The following is a 21,347-nucleotide window of genomic DNA, read 5'->3' as shown; positions in this document are numbered from 1 at the left end:
ATGATAATGATGATATAATCATCTTTATCCTTTATACTCCCCCGCAAGACGGATGTTCGGAACGAGAGACCGATCTTGGATATAAGATCTCAAATCTTGTTCAATGTAGGAATTGAAGTGGTTGTGAGAAAGGTTGCATTGCATTGCGATTCTCCAATAAGGTTTGGAGTGAGTGGAGCATTAGAAGGTTTTTTAGAAAAAGAAAAGGAAGTGTATTAAAGGAGCTTTTTTTTTTTTGGATGGAGGAGTTGCGTGAAGAAGTAAAAAGATAGTATATAGAGAGAGAGTAAGAAGGGTTTTAATGGGTGTTTTTCACGGTTTTTAAACACATGAACCATTGATTGTAAATATTTTTAAAAATAAAAATTTGCTAGCGTATGCTTGCAACAAATGGGAGGGGCAAAAAATATAGAGGTTCCTTCACCATCATTGAAGGCGAGATAGAAAAAATTATAATGGTGGTGATGGTGATTTAGAACAGAATGTTATGTTTCTCCATAATGATTTTGGTGAGAATTTCGTATATGGTAACACATGGTAGGTAAACTACGGGATATCGAAAAAGGTTTGTTTCTCCGTGTAAGGGGTTTGGAGAAAAAAAAATATATATCAATGGCATCTCTTGGTATATGAAATACGGAGTGTCAAAAGAGTTGAGCGAAAAGTGTGATTTTGGTTTAAAGCTTTCCGAGAAAAAAGTTTGATATGGTCACCATCATTTGTTGGCGTCAACAAAGGGTTTTGATAGGGTAACCATGGTAGTAGTGGAAGCAAGAAAAGATGGATCAAAAAGTTCATGATACCATAATAGAGTTATGAAAAAAAATGTTGGAAAGCTTGATTATATTGATGAATATACACGAGTATATATAGTACAAGATTAGAACATTGAACATACCAAACTATGACTAGATACAATATGTGACTAGGTACGTTAGCTAATTATAAGGGATATACTTTGACTATCAAAATTAAGGAGTAAATCAAGGGATTTACATATTCTAAACAATAACTAATAATGATAATGATGATATAATCATCTTTATCCTTTATACTATCGAGTAGCAGATTTACGGGTAGAAACTGAATTGTGAAAATGTCTAATTGTAATAGGTTGTAACTAGGAGTGTTTGGCCTATTATAGTGGTTTGGTTTGAAATCACTTAGAGGGTCGAGGTTTTACTTCCAGTTAGGCCCTAGATGGCTTCCTCGTAAAATCCGCTTTGGATTGTTTAAGTTCCTAACAGCAATCAGTTTTATATTCCGTGAAAATTAGGCATTAGGAATATACTACAATTCAAAACACCCTCCCCCCCCCCCCCCCCCCCCCGGGAATGTAGTATATCATCCAAATAACAGTTTCAATTCAAGAATTTGTAATTATAAATTACCATATCATTTCTCTAACTACGAAATTGCCAGGAAATGGGTCATGAGTTCATAATTGAAAACTAAATGATATATGAAGCTATATAACCACTTGGTACGATATGCACATCATCAGCACATGATTATATGAGCTAGAGTGAAGGGAGAATAAGTACTCCGCAATACTAGTCACATGATCATATCACACCTTTGATATTCCTGCCTGCCACATGCCATCGTATTCGGAATAGCAGGTCTAATCAAGCAGCTATACAAGCAGTTCATCACACCAAGGCACGACACAAATGGAAAACACAAGATGAGTACTTACATTCGACGAACAACTCTATTTTTGTTACAACAAATGCTTCAAAAGCAGTCTCGAAAATGTAATCCAGTGAGAGTTAGCATCAAACTTGGACTATCCAAGACAGCCTGAACAAATTATAACACGATGAAGATGTTCCTACGTTATAGACCTAAAGATTTCTACTCAACCACTATGTCTACTCTATCCCCCAAAGTTGTCCTACCACTCAATAGCTATACATGCAATTCCGATAGTACAACACTAAAGATTACAAGACACGTATCCAGGATTGTTTGAATGTACGTACTATACGAGACATGCTGAATTCAGCACCTACTAGCAATCAGAAAATATATACAGAAGCATCTCACAAGTTCCCTATTCTGATCAGCATGCCGCTATGTGTTTACAAGGTTGAACCAGTAGATTTACTTCCCCATAAATGCCGTGAGCCTGTATCCTTGTCAGCAAAAGCAACTGAACAGAAGTAAAAGCACAAATGAGGGCAAGGAAATAATGAAGACGCTTTAAGTTTGTACACAAGTCTTTTCTCCTCTTTGATTATATTTACTACCTCCGTTACAGGTTATGTGCAACAATTAGACATTTTCCCTCTCTGCTTTATGTCAAATCGTTGTACATAACCTGTAACGGAGGTAGTATAAACAATGACAAATAACGAAGGATAAAATTTGTGGTTTGATAAGCAGAATAAAAACCAACTGAGAATTTGAGGAAACTTTTATACACAATTAATCAATGCAAATAATTATAAGAAGATAAAAAAAAAGTAGTCACATACATTACCCCTTCTTCCCAACTCCTCTCAAGATTATACGACGTACTACACTTGATTGGAAGTCACTTTTGATGAAAAAGTTAGCAATAACATATCTTTCACTTAGATTTAGACTTCTCCATCACACCAAATCATCAATATGATCTTTTTTGGAATTCGTTCTTAAGGTATACTACGTAAAAGGTAATATTAGAAAGTTCAATTTTTAACTTACTAAATTTAGAAGGTGTCATGCTCCATCATTTGCTCATGTCCTTTCCTATTTTTGATTCTAGGTGTCCCTTTTTCTCCTTCCTGCTTTCACTTCATTCCTTTCTTTTTTTTTCCCTATAATGCCCTTCTGCTAATACTTATTTTTATAAATCCTTACCAACCCATGAGTTCGTTCTTAAGCTATACTGTGTAAAATGTAATATTAGAAAGTTCAATTTATAACTTACTAAATTTAGAAAGTGACATGCTCCATCATTTGTTCATGTCCTTCCCTATTTTCGATTTCGGGCGTCCCTTTTTCTCCTTCCTACTCTCACTTTGTTCCTTTTCAATTATTTTTTTTTCTCTATAATGCCCTTGTGCTAATACTTACACTTTTATTAACCCTTACCAACCCATAATTTCTCTCTACCCTACAACTAGGAAACTCAGCCCACTAATTTACTCCATTCCTAATGTGGCTAAAAAGAGTAAGAAGAAGAATAAGAAAAAGGAGGTATGGGAGAAGATGTGCAATAAACTTAGCGACCACAGGTTAACTATAAAGCAGCTAGAGCCACCTTATGGAGTCTTGGTAGAAATAACATCAGGAAGATAGTACCTTCTGCCTTGGAAAATGCAGGAGTACACTCAGCTTCACAACTAGTTTGCAGGGAAAATGAACCAGGACATTCTTGATTGGACTCCAGACTGCATCTTAACCACTTCAAGGACATAAGAAATAGTCATCTGGACTCAAAGAAGCAAGCTACGGCTGAATACAGCTGCTCTTCTTCAAATGGCTTTGACACGTAACCATCCATGCCGCACTTAATGCATTCTTCATTGGTAGCTTGAATTACATCTGCTGTCATCGCCAATATTGGAGTGTGCCAAGGAGTCATATTAGGAAATGACTCCACTGAAACCTCCCCGGATTTAAGTTTCTCATTGAACTCAGTTTCCTTCTGACGAATTAGTCGAGTAGCTTCAAACCTGGAGAGACAGGACAGGAAAGAAGACAAATACTTTTCAGATGAGACCAGTTACCTCACATCTTTAGCCAGTCAAACAGGAAGTGCAGTAACTGTGGAATAATAGCACAGATATATATATATGCCCACTACCCAGGCTCCTTTGTTTCATATTTGATATATTAAGAATAAGTAAATCAATTTGCAAAGACCAAGAATTGCAGGGAAAAAGTAAGCATTACCCATCCATCTCGGGCATTTGGAGATCCATAAAGCAAGCGTCAAAGTTATGGGGTGGCTCAAGCTTCATCACAGCAGCCTTCCCACTGTCAACACAGGTCACAACCGCTCCATATTTTTTTAGTGCCCCTTCTGCCACTTTACGGTTAACAGCATTATCATCAACCACCAAGATTAGTTTTCCTTTGAGTAAACTTCCAAGACTGGCAGGTTTGACTCTATTTGATTGCCTTTTTCTCCCATTGCCAAAGGCTTCATGGAAGCAGCCAGTTAAAACGCTCAACCTCAGAGGCTTCGTGATTATACTGTCAACTAAATGAGAGGATTTAAGTTCACTGCGCTCAGATGGAGTCATGGAAGTGGCCAACAAAAATATCTTGGGCATTCTATCAATAGAGCCTTTTGATACTGCATTTTCAAGTAGGTGACGGATCTCGATAACAGGCTCCTTTTCCCATACCTCTCTGTCAATGAGGATCATGGCTAGTGGCGCTAAAGCACTGCATGAAAATATTATGCATCAGCAAAGATCAATATTCCAAGTAGAGATTCGGAGTTCTGAAACCAAATAATTCGTAAATGTCTACGTGCAAAGTCAAGCTTCATCTCAAATGCAAACTTTAGCATTGAAACACAAGGAGATAGTCAATAAACCCAAAATGTAATTGATTTGCTTAATTCTGTGTTGAAACCTAGAAACAATAATACAAATATCACATTCAGGATCCCAGAAGAAAATTAAAGTATTCTTTTTCTTTTTTATCTAGAGGGGGAGGGGCAGAAGGTTTAAATCAAAGCTGCATCCTAACTACTACGAGTCAATCAGTAACCTTATTCACACATAGGCAAATACAAATCTTATCAACATAGTTACCACAAACAACCATTTTGAAAGGGGGTAAAGAATGAAGTTCTACCTTGTATTTGGAAAGTCAGAAACAAATGAGAAAGCAGACTGAAGACTGGAAACTGTATCAACAGATATCCCCAGTCTCTGAAGATGATACCGTGTGACCTCAGCTCGAATGCTTCTTTTATCAATTACCAAAGCTCTCAACCCCTTCAATTCCGAAATAGATGTTTCATGGGTGTGCCATTTTGGGTCTAGGGAGTCAAGCTCTCCTCTCTTGAGAACTGCTGTAAAAGAAAAGGTACTTCCAATATCACGCTCACTCACAAATCCAATTTCCCCTCCCATAAGGTCTACCAGGCATTTGCTTATACTCAATCCTATTCCAGTTCCTCCGTAGTGCCTTGAAGTGGAGCTGTCAGCCTGCATAAATGGAGTAAAGATGCGGCTCTGTGCTTCTAGAGGAATCCCTTCTCCTGTGTCCTCCACTGTCACTATTAGTTTGATAAGCTCAGATGTCTCAGTGCTTTCTTTACCACTCAACTGTTTAAAGTTTGTCCAACTTTTCCATCTGTCAACAATAGGATAACCGCTAAGAGTATTTCTTTCAGATCCATCTGTCAACTTTTCCATCATATCAGATGGTGCCCTCACTTCATCAGCCAAATGTACAGAAACAAAAATATGCCCCTTAGCATTTGTAAACTGCAGGCAGAAGAAAATGTTTGTCAGATCCATCTTTGAATGAACCACATTGATTTATGTATCTCAAATTGAAAGTTTTAAGCATCTTCTTTCTGCCTATTTGTTCAAATGGTCACATTGAAGGAGTAAAATTGTACATGCTCAGATGCTCTACATACTTCTCATGTTCACAAAGGTACAAGGATGATCAAAGTGCATATTAATCTCATTCCTCTAGACAATGCAAAAGGTTTGTAAAGTAAGTGTATTAAGAAATAGAATATTCACCCAAAAATATCAGGCTTTTATATACATGCACCACACAAAAATAAGTTACAAAATTCAAAATTGTGGAGATCTTCAGTGTATAATATTTAACAGGCATATAGTTCCAATGAAAAAGTATTGTTAGTAACAAGAACCTAATGGTTATCACACAATTGACATATTTCTCAAACCAGGCCAAATTTAGTCCTCGAATTTGACAAGACATCCACAGCTCCAAACCTGACTACACTCTTATGAAGAACGAACAAAAAAGAAGAAAGGAGGCAAAGAACTATTTATAAGGCACTAACCTTTACTGAATTACCAACAAGATTGGTTATTATCTGCCGGAATCTCCCAGGGTCTCCAACCAGAATCTCAGGTACCTTATTGGATACATATATAGCCAACTGGCAATGATGAAAAAGGAAATAAAAATTAGGACTCAATTACACTCGCAAATTTGGATAAAAAATTAACTTCTACATGATTAAGTAATTGATCATACTTCAATTTCTTTTTCCCGAGACTTTCCCGAGAATAGAGAAACAACATTGTCTAGGATATTACGCAAATCAAAGGGCACTGCCTCAAGCTCAAGCCGGCCTGATTCTATCTTGGCCTGATCAAGAACCTCATTGATAATGGAAATGAGATCCTTTCCACTGGCATGAGCTGTCTGGGCATAATCAAGTTGATCAGCATCCAGATCAGTATCCATGAGCATTTGCAGCATACCTAAAACAAAGGCCAAAATTCAGATCCAACATAGATAGCAAAATCTAATTAAATACAGAATATAATCTATGTCAAATTCCTTCTCACCTAAAACACCGTTCATGGGAGTTCTTATTTCATGGGACACAGTAGCAAGGAACTGCACAAAGACAGAGAAATGAATTGAAACCAATAACCATGTAAGGATGTACCAAAAATAAAAAATAAAAATTATTTTAAAAAAATATTAAATAAAACTCAAAATAACAAAAAATAACAGTTGCTAAGCTTTTAAAGCTAACATCAAGCTTGAATTAAAACCCACCTGAGATTTTGCAACGTCAGCAGCTTCAGCACGAGCTTTTAGCACCGTCATTTTTTGGCAGTCTTCCTCTACTCTGACAATTCTATTAATGGCTGCATGAAGAATATGACTTAAAAGCAACGAAATTGTCAGGACTCCACCTGCTGACAATATTGCCGTCCAAGGCGGAGGTGGCCTGTTTTTGAACCTACAAAAAAAAAGGAAAAGTTCACCCTGCTCTTGTTAGCACATATACACTAAAAATAAAGTATTCTTTATTTCTCAAATGGATTAATGACATGAAACTTAGTTGTCATGTGTACACTACCTGCAATGCATCTCATGCTTTCGAGTTGGATCCCCAAAATCAAGACTGCTGACGTGCAAAAAACCTGTGTCTACAACATCAGTTCCATACATGTTAATTGTTGCTGATAAATTCGTCGTATCATAGACATTCACAACAATTGTCTGTTTGCTGGCAAGTTGCTGAAGAATCTTCTCCACTAGTGAGCGCAGATCATAAGATGCACCAAGATACCTATAATGGTGAAACCCTTGTGGTATTATATACAGTTCAAAGTAAAAGAGGCAACAAGGTTCAAAGGAAAATTTTATTACCCCATAGTTGCTGTTATGCGTTGCTCTGGAGTGGCATCTGGTGGAAGCTCATGGTCATAGACAGCAAAAGTAAGTACTACACCCAGGTGATTAGATTTAAGTAGCTTAAATGGAGAAGTCAAGACACCCTTTCCAGTTGCCCTGGCTCGCAAAATATTGTCACGGTCTTCCTGCATATATCAACATTTACCTTAATTTATTCATAGTGACTGAAGTAGAAACTACAATTATATCAGATATAGATAATAGATGTTAAAGAGTCCCCATTCTGTTTTATCTGCTGATGAGAGATACAGACACTTCAAATCCTGATCATTTCAGTCAGGGGACTTAAAGTGCCAGACTAATTTTAGGCCCAATTCTTTACAACTTGCAATAATTCATGTCTGATACTTTAATATGGACTGATGGTTCAGATAAGCTCAGATAATAGATTAACTAGAATAAGAATAGCTTCATATCAAATCCAATAAGCTCAGATAGATTCAATTCTGTTAAATGAAAGGTTTCAGGAAAGAAAAGCGTGAGCCAAGAGTGAAAAATGGATACAATAAGCTTCCAAACGCTTCCAACGTATATACGATGAAGTGAATTGGAAAAACGTTAATTACAGATATATCCATACATAATCAAAAGGAGACTCAGGTTAGATTCTTCAAAAATAACTCCAGCAAAGTTGCTCATCACAAATAGAATTTAAAACAGGAATTATTAACTTGACTCTCATTTAATTACATTTACAGAATTCACAATAGACATTACTAGACTCCCAGGAGTGACATTAATAGAGGTAGAAATTCATCAAACATGTTACCTTATAAACAAAGAACCTCACTAATTGAAGAACATACCTTTCCAGACATCATGTCTATAGAGACAATATGAGCTACTGTTCTTTGACAGAATATAACTGGTGCATATTCATCTTGAATGGGTGCAGGATCCATCTTTGCAGGATCAAAATCTTGTACAAGAGTCTGATCCCCGTGCTCCATTTTCTTTATAGTCCATCCCTGACGCTTTTCAAATTTCTCCCTCTCAGAGTGAGTAACTTTCAATGCATATGCAACACCACTGGTGAGTGGCCTCTCAAAAGCAGTTCTGTCAGTATATTCTTCAAATGTTTTCTGCAGAATCAACAGCATAAAAAAGCTAACTACTTAGCAATCATCTCCAGAAGGAAAAAGGATATTGCAACATTACTGCAGGGGCTATTCGCCAATATGACAAACTATGTTGCTAATTATAGGTGGATATACATTTAAAGAGAGCTAAAGATCTGTTTGTGTATTTCCCAGATGTTTTTTAGTCCATGTTGGCATGCTGACATACTCACCCTTTTCATTATGCATGATTCTACATTAGCTAAAACAATTACGAAATTACCTGATCCATAGCTGAAGGATTTTTTCCATGGTGAAATGTAGAAACCAGAACTGCTAAGGCGTGCACATGATTCATGCCAACATTAAACTGATCTTGCAGCATTCTGGCTCGCTCATCGCACATATTGGCTAAAGTTTCTCTTCTTCTGAAAACAGTGTCTTGGTAAAAATGGTAGAATATACAGATGGATACAACCATCATACCAACAACAAACAGAAACAAGAGCTTCTTTTGCCACTTTGTAGTGGTTTTGGCTGTACTATGAATTTGCAATGGAAGCTTATGCTGCATAAGTTGCTGCTGCTGCAGCTGCTGTGGTTGGGAATTCAATCGCGGTGCCAGGGAATACTGCTGCTTACTCCATATGCTAAAACGAAAACAAGAGATCCTCAAACTCATCACCATCAACCCAAAAAGCACCCACCAGCAAGTCTTTGTTGACCAAAAACAATTAGACCTACAGGCATCTTCTGCGCTTCCATTAGCTTGTACAGAAGTTCCCTGTGAAAAAGAATAGTATAAGTCCAGTCTGCAACGACACTGGTATAATTTCTCGTCTTATGAACATACAATTTACTTAATACAAAGGCAACGATTACAATGAAATTCAATTAATAGATATTTTTAACATACATTAGATTGGCATCATTTCTTATCTTAAGGACGAACCTGAAAAACTTTATAAACCATCTATTGACAAATATGCTTAAAAAAATGCATGTATTCTCAAAATCAATGAAAAAAGATTCAAACCATCAAGATTACAGAACAAAAGGCATCCAAGCAATCTCCACCTCTCAAATTTCTTTAAGAGCTTTGTAAGCCAATTATTTACCACAAAATTACCAACAAACTAAACATTATTATTATTTATTATTAGTTCAAGAGCAGCCAAATTTCAAGCAACACAAACAAAACATCAAATTAATTCAAGAACTGCCAAATAAAATTTACCTGATTAGATAGTAGATGAAGCTGGTGGCGGCCGAAATCGAAAGGTTCGTTAAATACAAGATTCTTGAAATCACCAAGGAACAAAGACTTATTTTGAGATTTCGAAAACCAGCCAATCAAACCATACAAGAACCAACTCAATCCAACAACAACAATCACATGAAGCAACATTGCAATCTTCCCATTCCACTTTCCAACACTACCCCAAGATCCATTCATTTGATCCTTAACAGCCTTTTTCATCTTGAAGTTGGAAGCATATTTTCCATTTGAACCAGAATGGTTGTTATTCAATGACATTTATTCAATGAATTTTAGTATTACTCCAATTATTGAGCATAAACCAACTTGCAAATTTCAGCACAACAACCAGATTATTCACCAAGTAGATGAAATTTCAATGGCGAATCAAAACCCGAGATCTGTTCTTGTTTAATGTACAGCAGTACAGCTTCCTGAAGCATTCAACCAAACACAAGAAGATCATACCAAAAATTATTCCACAAAATAAAAATTTTAAAAAAAAATGAAAAAAAATAAAAAATTCCAATTCATTTGCCTTCATACAAAATCTAACAAACCCATCAAAATTAACTTTACTTTCTTCTTCCACAGTACATTCTCACTCTAACTCTCACTTTCTCTCTCCTCTTTCTGTCAGTAATAATTACTTGAGCATAGAATATTTCAATTATAAAACAAACCCACTTCAATTTGGATAAGACCCACTTCAAATTCATCACAAAAAACCCAACTGGCAACTGGAATCAATCATATAATTAACAAAATTAAAGAAAAGAAAAGGAAAAGTTAAGGGGGTTTTCATGCTTTTTTTTAATTTTTACCTATTTGAATGATTTTTCTCTCTCCTCTGTTCTGTTCTGTTCTTCAACTTGGTGGAGAGCATTTGCTGAGAAGATTGGGGCACATTATTATCTCAATCATTCAAAGTGGGGAAAAGCTATACCTATACCAAATCAACTCAAAGATTTCAGAATCAAATTACCCACAATTAAAATTTTAACTGTTGAAAAGAAAAAAGGAAAAAAATGAGGAAATTATATAACAAAATATTAATATAATTTGGTACCCTTTTGCTTTATAAGAGTGATGAAAGAGACTGGTGCTGCAACCTCTTCTTCTTCCAGTGTTTGTTTTTGTGAAGCAGGTGCAGGTGGTTTTACTGATAAACAGAGAAATTGAGAGGAGAGAGAAAATGTGTCAGTTAGAACAACAACAACAAATATTTTTTTAATCAAAATAACCATAATTATACAAGAGCGGGTATTTTGTTTTGAGCGTTAAATATTTTTTTTTTTTTTTAAATGATAAATGTAGTCCAATTTTGTCTGTGTTTTTTTTTTTTTGGGAATATAAGCTCAAGTGATTAAAAGTAAAAAAAAACATTAGGAACACTGATGCAGTGATGCATGATTTTACCATGCTTTTTGAAAAAATATATTCTGTCCATTTTTTTTTTTTAATATATTCTACTCGTGTATCGGTGTACATATACGGAGTATGCAATTCAAGAATACAGTACGAGTATATTTTATGGAGCACTTAAGGCTTGTTTAGTCAACTTATTTTTATTTATTTGATCTGATTTAGGGCATGTTCGGCAAAATATAGCTGTGAAGGTAGCTTTAGCCGTGGAGGTAGCTGTTAGCTGTGTAGGTAGATGTTAGCTGTCAACAAATTGTTAGCTATGAAGATAAATATTTTTGATATGAGTGTTTGGTGAAGTAGCGATTGACTAGTTGTTATATATAAAAATCACTATTTTATTTTAAAACTATAGATTAAATTTTGAATAGCTACCTCTAATTTCAAAAGCTAATCAAACTAACTTTTCATAAAAGCTACCTCTACCACTAAAAGCTACCATAATCACTACTTTGTCAAACACTCACCTTTTTTGTTAAGGCTACTCAAAAGCTAGCGCCGAACACACCCCTAATCTGATTTAATTGTTTGATTTGACAAAACTTTAAACTTATGTGTATGATAATCTAAATGAAATATATCAAGTGGAGTTGTGTTGGATTTGTATTAATGTGTATTATGTTAATATGTAATTTTTATAATTTTTTCCATCACGTATTTAAAAATATTTAGCAATAGAAAACCGCACATAAAATGAACTAATTTGAGCTTTTTTCTTTTATTATTTGATCTAAACTTTTTTTTTTTCCTGATCTAAACTTTTTTTTTCTAAAATAAGTTGAATCAAACAAGATCTTACTCGATCTCTTATTTAGTTCAACTTATTTTTACTTATTTTAGAAAAAAAAAAAGTTTTAATCATCATTTTATGTGCGGTTTGAAGTTCATATCAGATCACACCAGATCAGATAAGCAAAAATAAGGTGAATTAGGGTATGTTCTCTTCACCTTAATTTTTGTTCAATTTATTTCAATTCGGCTCCAATCAATTCGATTCCGTTCAGTTCAGTTCCTAATTTCCTTCTCTCGTAAACAGTTCAGTTCATTTCAGCTCAGTTCAATACATCAGAACAAGCCCTTAAACAAACCTTAAGTTCTTATAAGATAAATTAGGATGAAGTAGTTGATATAAGAAAAAAGAGAGAATGAATAGTGAGTATATATGTAGAAAGGTGTACTTATGGTTTGATTAAAGGGGTAAAATAGTACATGAATGATTAAAGAAATAAATGGAATAGATGAATCAAAGTAGCACATTAAATAATAATAATAATAATAATAATAATAATAATAATAATAATAATAATAATAATAATAATAATAATAATAATAATAATAATAATAATAATAATAATGAACTAAAATGAAAAGTAAGATCCTATTCACTTCACCTGGCCTTAAAAATATAATATCAATTAAAAATAATTTAAGTAAGTTCAGTTCAGTAAGATTAATTTCATTTCGGTAAAAATAAGTTCAGGTCTAGTTCAATAAAATTCAGTTTTTTTAAAAGAAGAATTACAATGGAATATCAGTAAAAATAATTTCATTTTAGTAAAAATAATTTAAATTCAGCAAATATAATTTTGTTTCAGTAAAAATGGAGCCTAAGTTGAACAAATAAAGTGGAGGGAATATATTGCATCGTAATTAAACTAGATAATAATTACAGTAGAAAATGTGATAAAGGGACAAATTATCTAAAATAAGTTGAACACCGATAATATTTTTTATAAAAATTTTATAAAATTTGTTGGTTATAATTTCCATAGTTATTAAGCTACTTTTAGTATACCTTCAAATCTCTTATTTAAGGATATGTTCTAATAGATTGAAATCAGCTGAACTGAACTGAAATAAATATTTTATAAGAGAAGGAAATTAGGAGCTGAACTGAACTGAACTGAACTGGACTGAGCTAAACTGAACTGAAATGAATATTTTATAAGAGAAGGAAATTAGGAGCTGAACTGAATTGAACTAGACTGAGCTAAACTGAACTGAACTGAAATGAATATTTTATAAGAGAAGGAAATTAGGAGCTGAACTAAACTAAACTAAACTGAGCTGAACTGAACTGAAATGAAATGAATATTTTATAAGAGAAGGAAATTAGGAGTTGAACTGAACTGAACTGAACTGAAATGAATATTTTATAAGAGAAGGAAATTAGGAGCTGAACTGAAAATAACCGTATGAGAACAGGCCCTAAATGTGTGTCAAAGGACATGTGGTGGTTATATATATATATATATATATATTTTTTAAAAAAATACCTACATAACATCAAATATGTAGATACTTTATCGATACTATAAGTAAATGACTGTAATTTTCTACCGAATATTCTGTATTTTCTCACTATATACTTCGTATTAGACATTGTTACTAGACATGTTAGGTTAGGAGCGATGTCTGTTGTCAAAAGCATGTCTGATCATATAAAAATTATCTTATGAAGGGTTGTATGAGTTTGAACAAAACTAGACAGAATTTAATACAAGTGAAGTGAATACTCCTTACCAAACTATACATATAATTTTTTTTATCATAGATTATTTTAATTTTCAAATCAATTGGCACTACATCTTAATAATTAGCCCTATATTGTTCCATAATAGAGTTTGACCCAAATTTATTTACATCAAATACTCGTATTTTACAAAATTTGCATTGAATAATCGTAAATAGAAAGGTTAAAAATTGGAAAATAAGGGGGACTAAAGAAGATCTTGATGGATTTGTTTAGGGACTTTAAGTAGGAGGTGATGTCAGCACCCGTGACAATATATGTCGGTTTTATGCTTTGTCCACGATAATAAATTGCACCATTTTATTATTATTAATTAATTATAATTATTGTTTGTGCTTAATTAATCCTAGTTAATTAGGCCCCTCTTTAACTAATCCTATGAGTTAGTTTATTTATTCGCACCTTTAATTTATTGGATTTGGCCTCATAGAGTGGGACACTCAATGATTTTTTTTAGTTACTTTGAGCGTTGGTGAAATGGTGAGTAAAAACGTTTCACAGCTTCTAATTTTTAAATGTTAAAAACAGTCACAAAAATAAAAATGGAAATTGGTTTTAGTATTTGGTAGGTAGTTTAGTTCATACTTAAGTTTACATAATACTATGTGTTAATAAGTTCAAATAAGATAAATTCTTATCGGTATTTAATTACATGGATTTTCTTTCCTTCGTGGGTGAATCATGCTACTTCTTTATTAAGGAAGGTCCTGTTCTTTTGAGTTGCTCTAATGTGCTCTGCTAACTCAATATGTTCTACTGACACTTGGCTCTACTCTGCTGAAATCTATTCTGCTTGTCAAAAAGCTCAAAAGAACAGGGCCAAAGGGGAACCCTTAAAACAAATAAATTTATATACTCCGTAGGACAATGTAGGGATAACAAATGGGCGGTGTGGGTACCCCCTCCTTCATACCCGCACCCACCAAATTTTTTTAAACCCACCACTTACCGCTACTCGTGGTGGGTAAAATTTCAAAACTAACCCTCGCCAATAAGCGGGTAGAAACCTAGATCCACACCCGATCCACCACCCATATGGATGTCCACTACATGCTTTTACCCACTTTTTACCTGCATTTGTTTGATAAATTTCCTATCGAACATGTCATTTTGCCATCTCAAATTGTTGTAAATACATACCAAGTAATTTAATAGCATATTACACAAGGTACATTTAATTTGTGATAAAAACAAATTAAGTAGTAATAAATTGGCGGGTCACAGGTAGGCGAGTAACTGGGCGGATTGGTGGGTAATTAGGCGAGTATAACATCAAATCCACCACCTACCTGCTACCCACAGTGGATATGACTTTACCTATACCCGCCTACTTACTCGCCAAAATTGGACCCATACTCGCTCCAATTGAGGCGGGTGTTGTGCGAACCCGCATTCTTATACCCACCTGTCATCCCTACTACGATGTGCCTTTTGGGCTTTCTTACCTCTTCCAATAAACTACGAAGAAAGAATTTTTTTTTTCCCTCTAGAGTAAATGAAAGAAATGCATAAAGTTAATTTGAGTTCATAGGGGCAGGCAGTTAAAGATGGGCATGGGTCGTGCCGGCACGTGGGCGGCACGGGCCCAGCACGATTCCTGCACGGCACGACACGGCACGGCGGCCCACCTGTGGGCAGTGGGCCGTGCCGTGAACAAAAATCTGGGAATCGGCACGAGGCACGGTGGCCGGCCCATGGGTCGGCACGCCGGCACGACACGTGGCACGGTCTGGCACGACAGTGGTAATTTAATTTTTATTATATGTATTGTTGTTTTTTGCTAAATTAATAAAATTATTTATATAAACTTAAACATAATTAGATAAATAATTTATATAACCTTAATTAAAATAAAGTTTGTTCAAAACAAAATATATTAACATTAACATAAACATAAATTAATAACATTATTTATATAAAATTAAGTTGTACTAAAAAAAATTTATATATCGTTTTTTTATTTACGTTCATTTAAAAAAAAATAAAAATATAATGGGACGATAGTGCCGTGGGCTGGGGTGTGCCAAATTTAGGCACGGCACGGCACGCCCACGGCCAGGCACGGCCCGCGGCGGCACGGCACGGCCCGTTGCCCATCTCTAGGGGCAGCAACGCGTACTTTATTTCATAAAATTGGGTTCATGACTTCGTGTTTCATTTACCAAACCATAGTACAAGATCCTTCTATTGAAGAACAAACAAACAAAACAACTATTTTAAAGTACGTTATACAAAATAAACAAAACACAAAATGCATTTTAAATTATTTCATACGGAGTACTACTTTGTTTTTTACTCCGTATTACTCTCTTCATTTTTTTAGATATATCACTTTGATTTTTGCAATATTTACATACCATGATTGACTTAATTTGCTCATCTCGATAAAATAAATAAATGTTATTATATAATATATTATTAGATTCGTCATAATGTCTAGTTTCATAATGTAATTTTGTTATAATTTTTACTTCGTACTAATTAACATTAAAGATATTAATAGTCAAAGTTACGTTTCGACAAATGTGATGATCAAATTGATGGAATAAAAAAAAAAAAAAAGGAGTATTTGCAATAGTTTGACTTTACCATATTTTTTATTGTATAAAAAAAAAAAAAAAAAAAAAAAAAAAAAAAAAAAAAAACAAATGTTATCATGTACTTTATGTCATGTATATTTCCAATAGATAAAAACACATACTAATGAGTAAAATATCAATTTTCTTTTTTCAAATGTAAATCGAAAAATGAGGCCCCATAAAAGAAACATCAATAATACTCCGTATAAAGGAATCAATAAACTAGCAATATCCTAATCCAAATTAAAAGGCAGGACGATAATAAAATAATTTGCATGGATAACAAAAGGAACTACTTCTAAAACTTTGTCATTATTCACCATTCAAGTTTAAGCCAACTAATTATACCAATCAAGATGTATTTGTGTAATAGTATGAAGCAAGTAAGCTACTAATTATTTAAATTAAATTTTAATGATAGAAAGCAACTATATGTTGGTTGAGATCAATGAGATGTTAGAATAATTATTAGTATGTGTGAACCACCAAGTTAATTATTTAATGTTTCCTCTCTAATTTATAAACAAGTATATTTTTTTATGCGTTTTCTTTAATCTATTTTGACTCTATTAGGGTCTAGTAGTAGTACAATAATATTGATACTGCCTCTATTTCTAATGTATAAATGTATTAATTAATGTAACAAAGTATAATAATTTGGCACATTTGTCTCAAATATTTAAAAAAAAAAAAAATACTTATAATTACATAACGATGCTTCACCTAATTTCATTTTTTTTTTAAAAAAAAAAAAAGTAGTTTGATTAAGTTAATTTAAGTATACATGAGTCAATAATGGCTACTCAAATTCAAATCACAACAACAATATTTAGATTTGTGAATTTCAACTGATGGTCATATTCTTTTTTTTTTTTTTTACTAAGAGAATTCCTTAGGGCAAACTAGTTTATTTTCTTCTTCTTCTTCTTCTTTTTTTTTTTTTTTTTTTTTTTTTTTTTTGGTTTAATTTCTTATATATTGTAATTAAAAACTCTTCTATATTACAAAAACTAGGTTAGAACCCGTGCGATGCACAGTTTATATTAAACATAATTTTAATTTGTACATTTTAAAAATAAATCGTATTATACATGAATATAAATAAGAACTACGTATATTTTGTAATTTTAAAATTTGTTATTTTCATTAAAATTATGATATAGTATTTGTTCAACGTTGTCTAATTCATAATTTAATGTAGGAGGTCATTTATTAGTGTGTTATTTAAAATTGTTTCAATTTCCTGCGATAAATTGATAGGTTTTAGTTGTAATGTAAAAACTTCCAATATTTAAATTTCAAAAATGTTAAATATGATAGCTCTAAAAAAAAAAGATGACATCACCATTGCATTTAGGCGGGAAATTTTTTATTAAAAAAGCGACACGTGGGCAGTGGTGATGTCGGCAACTTCTGTTTTAGTAATATTTTTTTTTTGAGGAAAGCTGTTTTAGTAATATTTAATAGTTGTTTTTGTTTTTTTCTTTTCCGAAAAAATAGCTTACCACTTAAAAGTGTGAATTCTCCACAACCTTCAATTTCAGGGCTTGAGGGAATTCACGAGGGCATATGTTACGAATAACATTAAATACAAGTATATAACATCAAGTCATCCTCATTCTTTAAAATACCACTCAAATAAAATGTTTATAGCAATTTCTTTCAAAAAAAAAAAAAAAAATGTTTATAGCAATTACAAAGTACACTTTACACAACATTCCATAGTCCATAGGATCGATAAGAAAGACTTTATTTGCACTCCTACTAACCAAAGACAACAAAACGTCATCATAAGATTGAAACATGAAAATACATATCATCAAGCACAATAACATTTGACAAAAAAAATCATTAGTTTAAGAAAATCCAGTACAATAGTGACCTAAATCATATATAACTGAAAAAAAATTATAAATATAATATATAATTAATAATCCTAATCATTGCCATCAATTGCTCGAACAAGTTGACTAATACGGCATTATGGCTGGCAATTAAACAATAATCTCTATTAATTAAGTGTTGTGTCTCATGTGCATTGATTGTGTGGGTGAGATTTTTGGGACCATGCTTTTTAATTTTTATGTGTATGAAATAACTTTCAAGTTTATATCACTAGGAATATCTGAATTTCATGAGTCAAATGAAAGCATATATTCGGACTTTAATGATTACATTTTCAACTAAGATTTTTCCTTTTTTTAAAAAATAAAATAAATTAATTAATTGAGGGGACTAAGAAGTTGCTAGACCCCTCCACCACAAATCATTTGTATTACTATTACTTGTCCTAGGATAATTTGTTCAAATACATGCAATATATAAATAATTCAATCAATAATAATTCTATCAAGAGGAAAAAATAAAATTCACCTTATGCATGGAATGCTCTTTTTTCCATGCACTTTTCAAGTTGATACTCTTTCTAGCAAGGTATGAGGCACAATAAGTTTTTGCATTGGATGGTTTAAATAGTCTCTTATCAATCATGTGCTTTGTTGATATAATTTTCAAAATTCTAAACTTATAGTAACGTTATGTGCAACGATTTGACATAAGCAGAGAGGAAAAATGTCTAATCGTTGCACATAACTCGTAACGGAGGTAGTACCTCAAAATCCTAAGGATAATGATTAGAATTCAGGTTAGGTTGGTATATATAGTATTAGGATAATTTGTCAATTACTACTACAAGTTAATACCACTTTGTAAATTATTACCGCAAATTAAAAAAGTTGTGAATTACTACCGCAAAAATTTTTAAGATGTTGCGATTACTACCAAACCCCCATTAAACCCAACTATGACGTCATTATATCCCTTTAACCCATGTTTGACCATGGTTAAGGGCTTTAACCAGCCCAAAAAAAAAGAAAATGGGTTAGGAATATAATGACGTCATGGTTAAGGGCTTTAACCATAGGTTAAAGTGATATAAAGACGTCATAGTTGGGTTTAATGGGGGTTTGGTAGTAATCGCAACATCTTAAAAAATTTTGCGGTAGTAATTCACAACTTTTTTAATTTGCGGTAGTAATTTACAAAGTGGTATTAACTTGCGGTAATAATTGGCAAATTTTCCATAGTATTATAGTAATTGATTAGAGCTTACCTAGCGCTAGAAAGAATATCAATTGGACTTATATAACTATTGTATATAATTTGTACAAAGTACATACCAATATTTTAGGTGTGACGTCATTTTAAAGTCTATTTAAACCCAAAAAGTATTAAGAACTAACTATGTCTATATTTAGGCCCTGTTCTTTTGAGCTTCTGGGCAGGGCAGAACAGAGCAGAGCAGGGGTGAGCAGAGCAGAGCAGATTTCAGCAGAGCAGAGCAGATTTTAGCATTATTTTTATTAATATTAATACAACTATTATTATTAATTTTTTATTATTATTATTATTATTATTATTATTATTATTATTATTATTATTATTATTATTATTATTATTATATCAGAAAAAACCTACAAAGTCAATCAATTTACAAGAAATTAGTGGGGAGTCGAGATACAATCTGGGCCCCCACCCCTCTAGCTATAGCGAACCTGATCCTGCTGAAGATGTGAGCTGCCGCACAAGCACCAATATCCTGAGTCTTAGCAAACGCCTGAACCCGCTTCAGCAACGCAATAGCATCCTTATCTAATTCCCCCAACGAAGAAAAGGAGAAAGGAAGAAAATCGTAGCCAATAGCCCTGCAACGCGCCCCATACTTGTCCCGCTTCCGCTGAGCCGCCGTAGACACAACACGACCAGGAACGAAGTCAGACAACCCCGATTATGTCAAAGGTGAAGATCCCGTCAAGTCAACACATACATCAAGGCCTCTATCCCAGGAATAAAGCAACATATCTGTTGGTCGAAGAGTCCCGTCGTTCCCTCCAGTTAACCCAACGTTAACCTCTTTTCGAGCAGAAATCCCAGACCGAAAACAAATATCAACAAGGGTATCACGAACAACGTTGTGCCGATGTTTAATACCCACCATCCCAACACAAGACACTGCTTAATCTCCATAAATATCCCCATCAAAAACCCTTGAGCAAGCAGAACACAGTGCTGAAATGGAGAACAAAGGAACACCCAACCTGTAGCAAAGAACACTACGGTAAGTCTTACCATTCATAGTCTGACCCAAACCCGATATCGGAACCGCCCGCAACCAGGCCGAAGAGTGATCCCCCTGTTGGGACTTCCATAAGGCAACCTGACGCGCAGATAAAGAGAAAGTGGAATCTGCAGATGCAGTGACCTTCGTGAAATATATATCTGCCAATTTTTTCATGAGTCTAGGGGCAGCGATCTCACTAGGGTTACTCATAAGGTCAGTCTCCACAGTCCTGTTAAAAAGACTAAGAGCACCATCGAATGCCGGTCCCGGACCAACAATACCAAAATTGCTAAGAAGCGTAGCCTGAAGACCAGAAGACTGTAGACGCGACGCAAGGAAAGCATAATGCCGAACATCACCCGCCGAATAGACACCCAAACCACCATAAGAAAAAGGTAAGGTGGCAAGTCGCCATTGCCAATCACCAAAACCAGGCCCCGAAGCAGTTACAATGCGCTCCAAAGAAACTCGAAGGGCCACATCAAAAGAAACCTATGCCGTTTCAAAAAGACGAGGAGGACAAGTGCGCAAAGCAAAGTACAATTTTGAAACCCCAATACACGCACGAAGAAGCAACAACTCGCATTGGGGATCATCGAGCATAGGAATAGCATCCATTAGCACAATGGTCTTCGACACTCTCTACGTAACAAGCTCACCACAGAAAGAGGAATCAGCACTGACAGGACCACCCAGCAACTTAACGCCATGGACAGGACGACCAATATTTGGAGGAAAGACATCCACGAGACGGCTACGAGGGTCCTCCGAGGGCCAGAAAACTTCCGTTTTCTCAACATTGACATGGAGTCCGAGACGAGGTCCCTCAGCCAAAATCAACTCCAAAACCTTTCCTACCACTAAGGTGTCACCAATAATAGTGCCGTCATCTAAATACCAAGCCTGCAAACATAAATCAAAAGAATCCCTATTATTATTATTGTTACTATTTAATTTAACTACTATTACTATCATTATCGCATTGTACTACCATTATTATTAT

The 21,347-nt window shown here is 34.1% G+C and overlaps 1 protein-coding gene across 2 annotated transcripts; it reads right to left on the bottom strand.

Moving 5' to 3' along the window:
- Window positions 1-1,674: 1,674 nt before the first annotated feature.
- Window positions 1,675-10,937, bottom strand: LOC145558303 (histidine kinase 2-like). Of its 2 annotated transcripts, XM_081619502.1 has the most exons (15): window positions 10,757-10,937; window positions 10,512-10,633; window positions 9,667-10,121; window positions 8,713-9,213; window positions 8,178-8,453; window positions 7,327-7,496; window positions 7,034-7,246; window positions 6,727-6,913; window positions 6,510-6,561; window positions 6,193-6,422; window positions 5,996-6,094; window positions 4,801-5,438; window positions 3,886-4,383; window positions 3,292-3,665; window positions 1,675-2,155 (listed from the first exon to the last, which is right to left on the bottom strand). In XM_081619502.1, the coding sequence occupies exons 3-14, from the start codon at window positions 9,964-9,966 to the stop codon at window positions 3,416-3,418; spliced, it is 3,414 nt and encodes a 1,137-aa protein (XP_081475628.1). In that variant the 5' UTR covers window positions 9,967-10,121; window positions 10,512-10,633; window positions 10,757-10,937; the 3' UTR covers window positions 1,675-2,155; window positions 3,292-3,415. The 2 variants fall into 2 exon arrangements, with proteins under 2 accessions (XP_081475628.1, XP_081475629.1); XM_081619503.1 differs by lacking the exons at window positions 10,512-10,633; window positions 10,757-10,937 and having other exon boundaries at window positions 9,667-10,474.
- Window positions 10,938-21,347: the final 10,410 nt, after the last annotated feature.

The sequence above is a fragment of the Chenopodium album genome, chromosome 9 (genome assembly GCF_948465745.1).
Source record: "Chenopodium album chromosome 9, dcCheAlbu1.1, whole genome shotgun sequence".
NCBI lineage: Eukaryota > Viridiplantae > Streptophyta > Magnoliopsida > Caryophyllales > Amaranthaceae > Chenopodium > Chenopodium album.
This window is presented reverse-complemented; position numbering and strand designations above follow the sequence as displayed.

Coding starts and splice junctions, on each gene's coding strand:
- LOC145558303 (XM_081619502.1), bottom strand. CDS start 9,966: ATGTCATTGAATAACAACCATTCTGGTTCAAATGGAAAATATGCTTCC. Junction 7,497..8,177: donor TAGACATGATGTCTGGAAAG/GTATGTTCTTCA, acceptor TGATATATGCAG/GAAGACCGTGACAATATTTT. Junction 6,095..6,192: donor CTCGGGAAAAAGAAATTGAA/GTATGATCAATT, acceptor CATCATTGCCAG/TTGGCTATATATGTATCCAA.